Source organism: Carassius auratus, chromosome 8, assembly GCF_003368295.1.
Source record: "Carassius auratus strain Wakin chromosome 8, ASM336829v1, whole genome shotgun sequence".
Classification (NCBI taxonomy): domain Eukaryota; kingdom Metazoa; phylum Chordata; class Actinopteri; order Cypriniformes; family Cyprinidae; genus Carassius; species Carassius auratus.
In genome coordinates this window covers 3,266,858-3,278,471 of record NC_039250.1, presented here as the reverse complement: position 1 = coordinate 3,278,471, position 11,614 = coordinate 3,266,858, and the positions used below count along the sequence as shown (strand labels likewise).

Genomic DNA, 11,614 nt, shown 5'->3' with positions numbered 1-11,614 from the left:
CATATTTTACTGGTGATAAATGAGATGACTCCCCATTTAAATAAACAAAATGGTAGCGATCGGACAGGTAGGATCTAAACCTTCTTAGAGCCTGCCCTTGAATACCTGTATAGTTTTGTAATCGATCTATGAGTATGTCATGATCTATGGTGTCGTACCTAGCACTAAGATCAATCAAAACAAGCAATTAGATGCAGTCTTGATCTGAGCCTTGGTCATTAGTAATTTTAACAAGTGCAGTTTCTGTGCTATGGTGGGGCCTGAAACCTGATTGAAATTCTTCATACAGATCCTTTTTTTTGCAGGAAGGAGCTCAATTGAGCAGACACAACTTTTTCTAAAATTTTAGACATAAATGAGTTTACAAAATCATGCTTTTCCAACAGGAGAGGAGGATGAAGATGACAGAAAGAGGGATTCTTCTGGGACAGAATATGATGACATTGAGGGACAAGCCAATGGAATCTCTCCTTCTCAAACCCACCATGATGAAGACCTCGACATCCCTCTCCTTCCCAAGAGACCCGAGAACATTCTTGGTACATCACTCAAATTTACACTTCAATGTGTGTGTGTGTGTGTGTGTGTGTGTGTGTGTGTGTGTGTGTGCCTTAAGGACATGGTGCTGACCTTTTCCTTTGTGTTCTCATCAGATCAGGACACCTATGAAGTGGAGACAGAGAAACAGGAGGACTATGATGATGTCATACCTGTCGAGGCTACAGCCAATGAAAATGCAGGGATGACAGGCACACAAGCTCATGTAGATGTAGACGTGGATGAAGGTGCAGATTCAGATTTAGATGCTGGTCTATTTGCAAATGCTGATGCAGATATGTTGACCACAGAGGTAGAAGTTCACGCTCAAGCAGAGTAATAAAGGAACCACGAGACCAAATTGTTATTTTAAGTTAAAATTAATAAGAGATAAGATTGCATGTTCTTATGACAGTAGAATATTTGGAAGAAAATCTGGATAAACCAATGCTGTTTAATGATGCTAACTCTCAAGATTTCTCTCAAGATGTATAAAAGAAGCGACGCATACACAAACCTGATTTGGAATAACAAAATATTTAATTATCGTCACAACAGTGTATGAACTGAAGAAAAGAGCAAATTTTTGTACTGATAAACCAGTCAAACTTTTTGTAATTCTTAAGGTTTTGATGTGTAGGTTTGATCTGTTTGTTCCTTTTGATCCGTTTTTTTTTCATGTTCATTTGATAAGGTAATATCTTTTTAAAATTTACAAGATCAATGCTTTTAAAATGTTCAAGACCAGGTAACACAATGTTATCACTAACAGGAGGCCAGAGTTCACTTGGTTCACCCAACAACTAAAATTTGCTGAATTTTTCCAAATAGAGTTTGGTTACTACAGATTAAAAAAAAAATTGCATTATGTCACTTCACCAATGGATCCTCTGCTGTGAACGAATGCCATCAGAATCCACAAGTAATCCACTCAACTCCATCAATTAATGTCGATTTGTGTTTATAAAAAACAAATCCATGAAGACATTTTTAACTTCAAACATTGCTTCAGACAAAAATACAAGTGCATAATCCACTAACATATTTGAACCTTTTTTTTTTTAGCTAGAAGCAGCAGTTTGAAGTTCAAAACATCTTGATGGATATGTTTCTGTATTGGACTCGTGTGGATTAATTTTAGGTCATTGTAATGTTTGAATCAACTGTTTAGACTCTCATTCTGACAGCACCCATTCACTGCAGAGGAATTATTGGTGAGCAAGTGATGCTAAATTTTCTCCAGATCTGTTCCCATGAAGAAACAAACCCATCTACATCTTGGATGGCATGGTATTTGAGTACATTTTCAGCAAATTTGTATTTTGGGGTGAACTATTCCTTTAATACACAATGTATATATGGACAGATAAATATTCAGCTGTCCATTTAGTTTCCATTCATCTTCTGGATCAATACATCTGTAACCACTAGTTTCAAAATGTTGCATTATATTCCTGAAAAATGTAAAGATAATTCTCACCAAGAGTGAAAGCTTACTGTAGGTGCTGTCTTGGCAAAAAAATAAATAAAAAATATATATATATAGTATAAAGACCAAAAGTTTGGAAACATTACTATTTTTATTGTTTTTGAAAGAAGTTTCTTCTGCTCATCAAGCCTGCATTTATTTGATAAAAATACAGAAAAAACTGTAATATTGTGAAATATTATTACAACTTAAAATAATTGTTTTTACATTTATTATACCTTAAATTATCATTTATTTCTGTGATGCAAAGCTGAATTTTTAGGATCTGTACTGTATATATTTACTAACCGTGGCCTATACATTTTTTAAAGAGATGTTACTTATTTTAAAAGGAATTATAGTTGTACACAATTTTACAATAAGAATCTTATTTTCTATTTTTGTTCATACAGTATTTTGAAAGATAAACTCAAATAATAGATTGTTTAGAAATTGTGCAGCGATTTTGTTTGATCTGCCTTTTTTTGTGCTCGTTTTGACTGATTTCATATTAAAGTAATTGATGGCTTTGACTCTTTTGTACATTATTATGACATTTAAAGGTGTCAGTTTCATGTATCTCAGTAAATCTCAGAAGAGCTGGAGGTGAAACCGTGTCAGTGGAGTCATGCTCTGGTGCTGTGTGTTAAACTGTATTGTTCTATAACACCTATAGTTTGATTCACAGCACAAGAGTTAGCTCTCCTTGCTTCATCAGGAATTCTCCTTCTAATTGCAAACATGTCTGATTACATTTGGCATTTACTCACACATGGCCAGCTTTAAACACAGTAACAGCTGCCATGTACTATAACTAGTAGTACTAGTGTTACTGTATTTTGGTGACGTCTTTCTGTGGCCGGGAAAGTTCACATGTCATCTGCTTTACTCTGGGGGACTCGTTTGTAAGTGGTTTGTGTAAACAGAACATGTTTTATTTATTTATTTATTTTTAAGAGAACTAACCTGTGTCTCTGTCTTTAGGGGTCAGAATCTTTGAATAGAACAAAATTCAAATGAGGATTATGCAGGATTTAAAAGATAAATATAGTAAAAAAAAAAAAAAAATGTAAAAATGTCTCCATAAACTTTATTTTTGTATATAATTGTATACTGCATTGTGGTGCACTTGAAAATAATTTTGACTCAAATGTGTATTGGTTTTGAAATCCACAACCTTGAAGTACTTTAAAAATGTTTTGCTTATTTTCTACAAACTTATAACAATTAAAATGTTTTGTAGTTTAATAACAAATGACTAAATCAAAGCTATTCTCATTTCAAAGATAGATTGCTTTTGCTGAATAAAGACTTAAAGTTATTATGTGTTAAAAGTTGCATTAACAGATGTGGCGAAGGCCTTACATAAATGACATTTACTACACATCTGTATGAATATATATAAAAACAGGTGAAAACAAGGGTGTGACGACTGGGTGAAGGAGGAGCTGGAAACAAGTGCGAGTTCAACAATTTAATGAAAATAAAACAAACAAACAAGAGTACAAAACAATGCTGGGAAGACGACAATCCCAGAGGGTGGGAAGACGGTGAGTAATCAGGATGGTGATGGTGAGTTGGCAGCAGGAGATGATTGCACAGGAACTGTGGGGAATCGAGCCGAAGGTAAACGTGATACTTGTGGAGGTGCGAAGAGTGGATGAGGTTCCGGGGAAGACACGAACATCCAACACAGAAGCATAAGACAGTTACTCTACATGAAACAACGTTCTCACAAACACAAGACGTGAGACAAGCCAATTTATAGGGAGAGTGTAATGAGTGACAGCTGCTGCTGATGACAATTAACGGAGACGCCCACAAACTAATCAGTGCAGACGCGAAACACACAAGAGGCGTTTCTCAATGTCAAGGATACTTCCTTGATAGGACTGATCCTTCCAAGTCACTTCCTTCAGAGGCTAGGTGAGACTCCTCTTTAGCATACGGAGAACACGTAAATGGAACAGGCCAGCAAGTGCACGTAATTGCGTCATTACGTCAGTGAAAAGGTCCGTTTGAATAACGCTGTGAATGGTATCATTTAATTACTTGGATAACTTAACTAGTTATTTATAAAAGAAATGTCTTGACACAACCAATTGTTAAATGACAGGTCCGGTTCAGTTAACCATTTGTATTTGTATAATTTACAATATCAGTAGTAATTTGTACTGGCATTTAAACGTCAAACTTTACTTATATTTACTACAGTTATAACAAATGTTTGGTAACGTAAATAAAAACCGTTAATGCTCCGTCTACATTAATGTTCGACATTTTTTAATTTTTGAACTAACGTTAGATAGCAAAGCTGCGCGCATAGGATTGTGGGTGATTTGAGAGCGCGAAGAACGCAAAGGATAAACATATGCATCCTTTCCTGTGTATGGGATATTCTTTGAACGAAGGACTCAGTCCTTGGTTGAAATTCCGAGGATCATCGACATTGGAACAGTCCTTCGACGGATGTTGATGACGGCATCCGTCGAAGGACTGTTCCAATGTTGAGGATCCTCGGATCCTGTTTTAAAAGCGCCGAAGCAGGAATACGAGTGAGGTTTTGCTGCGGTGAGAACTAGGGCACTGCCCAGGCTCATTTGAGTTTGACTAGACTAGTTTTAAACGGTTCGCTTCTCCAATATTCATTAATCCACAAATGACTTTAGCAGTTAACTTTTTTAATGTGGCTGACACTCCCTTTGAGTTCCAACAAACCAATATCCCGGAGGAATTCATTTACTCAAACAGTACACTGACTGAACTGCTGTGAAGAGAGAACTGAAGATGAACACCGAGCTGAGCCAGATATTGACTCGTTCTCGAGTCAAGAACCGTTTCTGTAAGACGAGCTGATGATACTGTGTGATTCAGCGTGAAGCAGACCGACACACAGAGCGTCTGAACCGAACTGGTTCTTTTGGTGATTGATTCTGAACTGATTCTGTGCTAATGTTCTGAGCGTGAGTAAACCGAAGGCTTGAATCAAGGGCAATCATTGCCAATGACGCCATTGAGATGAGCCCAAAAGGACCGGTGAAAAGTTTTCTTCAACCGGTTTATTGAATCGAACTGTCCGAAAGAACTACTGGTGATCCTAACACTGATGCAACCGGTTCTTGACTCATGAAAGAGTCAATCTTTCATTCATTATCTGGCTCGGCTCGGTGTTGATCTTCAGTTCTCTCTTCACAGCAGTTCAGTCAGTGTACTTTTTGAGTACATGAATTACTCCAGGATATGTCAGTGGGAGTGTCAGCCACATTAAAAAAGTTAACAGCTTAAGTCATTTGTGGATTAATGCTTATTGGAGAGGTGAACCGTTTAAAACGATTCAGTTCGATTTGGTGAACTGGTTCAGAAAGATCCGGTTACATCGAATGATTCATTCGCAAACCGGATATCACAAACTGCTTTGTTTTGAACTCTCTCACACAGACACGGAAGAGAAGACAATGCTGAATAAAGTCGTGGTTTTGGCTATTTTCGGACCAAAATGTATTTTCGATGCTTCAACAAATTCTAACTGACCCTCTGATGTCACATGGACTACTTTGAAGATGTTTTTATTACCTTTCTGGACATGGACAGTATACCGTACACACAGCTTCAATGGAGGGACTGAGAGCTCTCGGACTAAATCTAAAATATCTTAAACTCCGTTCCGATGATAATCCGAGGTCTCACGGGCTTGGAACGACATGAAGGTGAGTTATTAATGATATAATTTTCAGTTTTCAGTGAACTCACCCTTTAAGTTTATTAGGACATCAAAACATTCAATAAAAACGTTTTTCATTTAAAAATCGATTACACATTAAGTTACACATATTAATTAATTACACTGAGACTTTCTAGTGGAAATATCTGTGTTTTGTGAAAATTTCATTGTGTTGTGGGAATGTCATTGTGTTGTGCCTTAATGTCTTTGTGTGATGGCTTAATGTCGTTGTGTTGTGAGCTTATGTTTGCTTTTTTAATTTTGTTGTGTTGTGAACTACTGGACTACTGTAAGGTTTCACAGTTTTCAAAAATATAAATTGCATAAACTAATTGTTTAGCAAACATGCCCAACTATGCCATTACTGCATCATATCAGTCATCACAACGTAACTTCACACACACACACACTGTGCAGGTGCTGGTGTAAACTCGACAGCTGCACAGACCGCACTTATCACGACTCATGAGGGCTCAGCAGACAGATGTTATGATTCATGAGTGACAAGTTTTTAGTGTGATAAGTTATAACATATCTGATTTTGAATGTAGTATGACTGTATTCAAGTTATCACAATGCCTTAATATAGGCTAAGCTAAAGAGTGGAAGAGTGACTCATGTCTCAAAACATGAATTATTGTGGAGTGAGATTACATGAAGGCTCTATCTCTGCAACTGCGAAATCAGAACACATTTGTATAGATTAATCAAACTGAAACTAAATATGTCGGTTTAAACAATCCTGTCTTTTATCTTTTAAACAGTCCAGATTGATAAATCCTTGAAAACTCCTAGACTTGGTCAGTTTTTGACTGTGCAAAGCTTGCTTGTAGCCTATTCGTATTTCGTGTCCCATAGTCAGGTGATGTGAGAATAAACATGTTAAAGTTTGAAATCTGGATGTTTATCTTACAAAAACACATGAATTCGCTACAGTGGGCCTTAATTCACCCCCTGGAGTCGTGTGAGGGACGCTTTATTACAGATGCACACACTTTTTTTCACGTTTTCTGAACCGCTGACAACAAACAACAGCTTCCCCATTCAAAGGCTTAGAAGAGCAAGGGCCATTTTTAATATAACTCTGATTGGATTTGTCTGAAAGAAGAAGGATGCTTCGAGGGTGAGTAAAACATCGACAAATTTAAATTTTGGGGTGAACTAAACCTTTAATCTAAAAGTTCACCCAGAAGTTTAAAATTTGTCATCAATTATCCATAAGTATGTAAACACACGTGATGACCAGTGCCAATTATGCTTTTTAAAAGGCGAGACACCCCAGCTGAATAGGATAAAAAAGTTACTAATAAATATACTTCCCCAGTTGATTGATTACATTTAAAAAAAATTGTACTATAAGTTTTCTGAAATGTCATGTTTAAATAGGCTATGCAAATTAGGTATTATATAATTAAATATGTTCAGGCTCAAAATTCATATTTAATTTTGCTGACTTCACGTGGACGTCAGTAAAAATAAATGTACATATCACCTCAGTGATAACTCGTGGATTCAGATGGCGATCTTTACACAGAGGAGGAGTGAGGTCTGTAATGAACCTGGGAACGCGCCTCTCAAATAAATTAATGACATTAATCAATATTATTTACAAAATGTATTCTTATTATTGTGTAAAATAAACTTTAAAAATACTTATGTAAAATGTATTTGCATATATTGTAACATATAGGCTAATCCTATTAATTATTTGATTATTTAAATTTTCTGTTTAAATGACGTGATAGTTATGTAGCCTATATATCCGTTTATAATACACATTTTAAAACTGTATGCCATACCTGCTGTTTCCATAATAAAGACCCATTTCGAATGTTTGCGTGCTTTTCTTCTTTATCTGCTCCCAGTCGCAGAGCAGTTATGAAGTAGCAATTGTTTTTTTAAATACTTTTCAGCATTTCATAAATATGTATGCAAATTACACCGAAGTTCATCAGTTAACGTATACCTTTCGGTACTCGGGAGTGCTAAAAAGGGTTTAAGCACGGAATTTAGGATCGATTTCTTCTTGTAAACTCAGAGATGATTCGGACGGCAATTAAATTACCTCACGATCTCGGTGTTTGTCAAAAAACATTTAGGTAATTTGGCCGGGGATTTTTACGGGGGTGGTGAGAGAGAAAAACGACATCCTGGACTCGTAAGGCAATTAAATCACCGACTACCCCCTGTAAATTGTGAATATCACTGACGTTCAATTACCGCCAGGATAGATCTTTAGAGTCAAAAATTCCTACAAAGGGTATTTTGGATATCACTCCATAATTCAGAAGATACTGTCAACAACCAGGAATATATATATATATATATATATATATGTGTGTGTGTATATATGTGTATATATATATATATATATATATATATATATATATATATATATATATATATATATATATATATATATATATATATATATATATATATATATATATATATATATATATATATATATATATATATATATATATATATATATATATATATATATATATATATATATATATATATATATATGTGTGTCTGTGTGTGTGTGTGTGTGTGTATTATAATTTCTATATGTATTTCTATATGTGTATAGTATAATTTCTTTGTAATACAATTGAGCAAATATATGCACAACCCCTCTGCAAAAATCTCCAGGTAACAGATAGAAATAAAACTGTAATGTTTGGTGTATGTATGTATTATAACTGAATACAGATGCAAATATATATATAAATAGATAAAAATGCAGTTGAAAGCCAAAACTCCAGAATCTAATTTATTCATTTGTATAATATTTTTTATTTATTTTTTGCCTGTAGTGTCTCACCTTAAATCTGGATGTGACAAGATTATCAATAAATAATTCCTTAAATTAAAACCAAAGCATTTTTTTATCAAGTTAAATGCGGATGAATGGTCTCAGGTGAAGAAAGTGAACAGGATGTTGTATAAAAAATGATGTAACATCACAGAGCCCTTAAAAGCAGGTGCAACATTTGCCCTGTCCCTCTCCTCTGTCCTTCTTTCTGCGATCATGTGGTTCCTGCTCCTGTTTTTCCAAATATCAACTATTCAAGGCAAGTGAAATTGTATTTAATAAATAAAACAAATTCCATATTCTGAACCTGTTTACATGCATCTGGTAAAATTTTGCTGTTAATTCGGCATTAGATGAAAATAATTTATTTGGCATACATGTGTTTAATGTGTGACCAAAAGTAAACGAGACATCTAATGAAAATGCTTATATTTTGTAATTCAGTGCAATATTTTTCATTATGTATCATTAATTCATTTATATTTTGTCAAAAAAAATAAATAAATAAAAAGAAGGAGAAACAGCTGGGTAGACATAATTATGAAGCTGATATTATTTAAAACCAGATGATGATGATGATGATGATGATGATGTTCTCCAGCTTGATTTTAGATGTTCAACAGAGCATCTAGTGTATCAAAAATAAATAAATATGACCATCTATGGCATAATCACTGTGATAAAATGGCAAATTTGTCACAAATAATATAGCTATCCATTGTTTAACATTGTTACTTTTTTACATTGTAACTTTATTTAGAGGAAATCAAATACATATACACTATACTTTTACTATAATAATAATAATAATAATAATAATAATAATAATCTATAGCTAGTAAAACTTTCCAAAAGTCATCATTTAAATATACTTACTGGTGGGACTGTTTTTACAACTAAACTGTCTTAAAACTTCTTTAGTTATTTAAATAACCTTTGTTTTGGACATTATGATGTATGTTGCACAGATAAATAAAAATAAAATATATAAAAAAAAATTGTTATTAATTTTATGTATGTTCATTGTTTGTTATTAATTTTAAGTATTGTCAATTTTATGCATTTTGTAATGCAAATAATAGTTTTGTAATATTTTTACTATGTAGTTAAATGTAGTTTTAATGTTACTATCAAATACTTGAAAACAATTTGAATGTGTTAAATTTTAAAATAAATTTAAAATAAATAAAACTTAAAATTTTCTATAGTATCTTGAAATATGTCTCCATCTTAATTTATAATTAATTTGCTTATAAATTAATAAATAAATACAACTAAATAAATAAAACTAGTTTTGGTTATACATACACATACATACTATATCATATAAATATATCTTTCATTTTTAAGTATAAATTAACAAATCTATTACTGAAATATCATAGCCAATTTCATTAATTCTAAATGAAAACAGCTACAATGATTAATATATATGTCAGTACATGATAATGCATCTTTGCGATATAATATTTATTTATTCATTTAATCTACCTGATGGAATGAAAATGGTAAGAATAAATAAATATTCATGCATATTAAAACACATTACATGAGTAAAGATTCCATCTTCAGATTTAGATGATCAGTGTATTAATTTTCAATTAACGTTCTAGACACGAAGAGACAAAAAACCAAGATCAAGCTGTGGTTTGTGTAACAAGCGTATGTTCTTCATAACCCTGTGTGGAAAGGCACAGTTATACCTGTGGTTAACGTACTCAAGCTTATGTGAAGCGGGGTTATCTCAGAATCTGCATAAACATGCAACCTGCCAGAGTTTCAGAGCTGAAAACCACGGGCAGATAAGAAACACATACTTTCTGCAGAGTATGTGGCTCATCTGTTCTCAGAACTCAGAGCCGCATTTTTTCCAATGACCATATAAGGTTAAAAGAGGAACATTGACCCTCATAATATTATATTACATATTTTAATTTACAAATAAAACTTCTCTACTCTTTATATGCTGTTGTATGTTTTTGTTTATGAAAACATACATTCAAGATGTACTGTACCCCTTAAAGTACATTCTAAAGAAGAGTAGCTCTTTCAAAATAAGATCTATATATATATATATATATATATATATATATATATATATATATATATATATATATATATATATATATATATATATATATATATATATATATTTAATATAATTTCATTGAATTTAATTAATTTACGTTTCTTATAGGTCTCAATGTGGCTTTGCGCGGATCTGACAGCCCTTGTAAAGGCCGGCTGGAGGTGTATCATGGCGTTAAGAAGCAGTGGGGCTTGGTGTGTCATTACGGGTGGAGAAAGGAAAATGGAGAGGTTGTGTGTAAATCAATAGGGTGTGGGGATCATACACGCTCTGATGTAGACATGACCCTCTACAAAGATCCACCTCTGCCCCAACAATACTGGATGGATCAAGTGAAATGCACATCTGAAGAAGAGAGCCTTTGGAAATGCCTTTATGTTGGCATCAGTAACAATGAGAAGTGTGATGGTAGTTTTGTTGCTGTTGAATGCTCGGGTAGGTAGTATCCTTTTAAGTATATATATATATATATATATATATATATATATATATATATATATATATATATATATATATATATATATATATATATATATATATAAATTAAATTTAAAAATGTAAATTTATGCATTTAGCAGACGCAGACACACACACACATACGCACACACACACACACACACACACACACACACGTACGTACACACACACACACACACACACACAAACATAACCAAAAACACACACACACACACACATAATTATGTTTGTATTCCTGTCATCTTAGTTCAGATGTGAATCTACACATTGCTGATGCCAAGCTTTTTACCACAGGAGAAGTTAAACTGAGTTTGAATCTGAATGGACAGCGTGATGTATGTGCTGGTGTGGTGGAGTTCTCTACAGCCAACGGCATCATTGGGGTCTGTAATGATAACTGGGGTAAGTGACCAAAAACAAGACGTTTATTTTGTTTGCAGTTTTTTCTTTATTGATCAAAATATGAGAGATAACTTCTAAATGTAATTGCATTACAAAACA

At 33.5% G+C, this 11,614-nt stretch overlaps 2 protein-coding genes across 2 annotated transcripts in view; both read left to right on the top strand.

Annotated features, from left to right (window-relative positions):
• Positions 1-877, top strand: part of LOC113107917 (antigen WC1.1-like) — a 17,872-nt gene extending 16,995 nt beyond the window's left edge. Inside the window, exons 13-14 of the mRNA XM_026270754.1 lie at positions 387-539; positions 654-877. Coding sequence (XP_026126539.1) covers positions 387-539; positions 654-877 — 377 coding nt within the window. The remainder of the gene's footprint in view (positions 1-386; positions 540-653) is intronic.
• Positions 878-5,672: 4,795 nt separating this feature from the next.
• Positions 5,673-11,523, top strand: LOC113107916 (scavenger receptor cysteine-rich type 1 protein M160). The gene is made up of 3 exons (XM_026270753.1): positions 5,673-5,712; positions 10,745-11,071; positions 11,408-11,523. Exons 1-3 carry the CDS (start codon positions 5,673-5,675, stop codon positions 11,521-11,523), a joined length of 483 nt encoding a protein of 160 aa, XP_026126538.1.
• Positions 11,524-11,614: the final 91 nt, after the last annotated feature.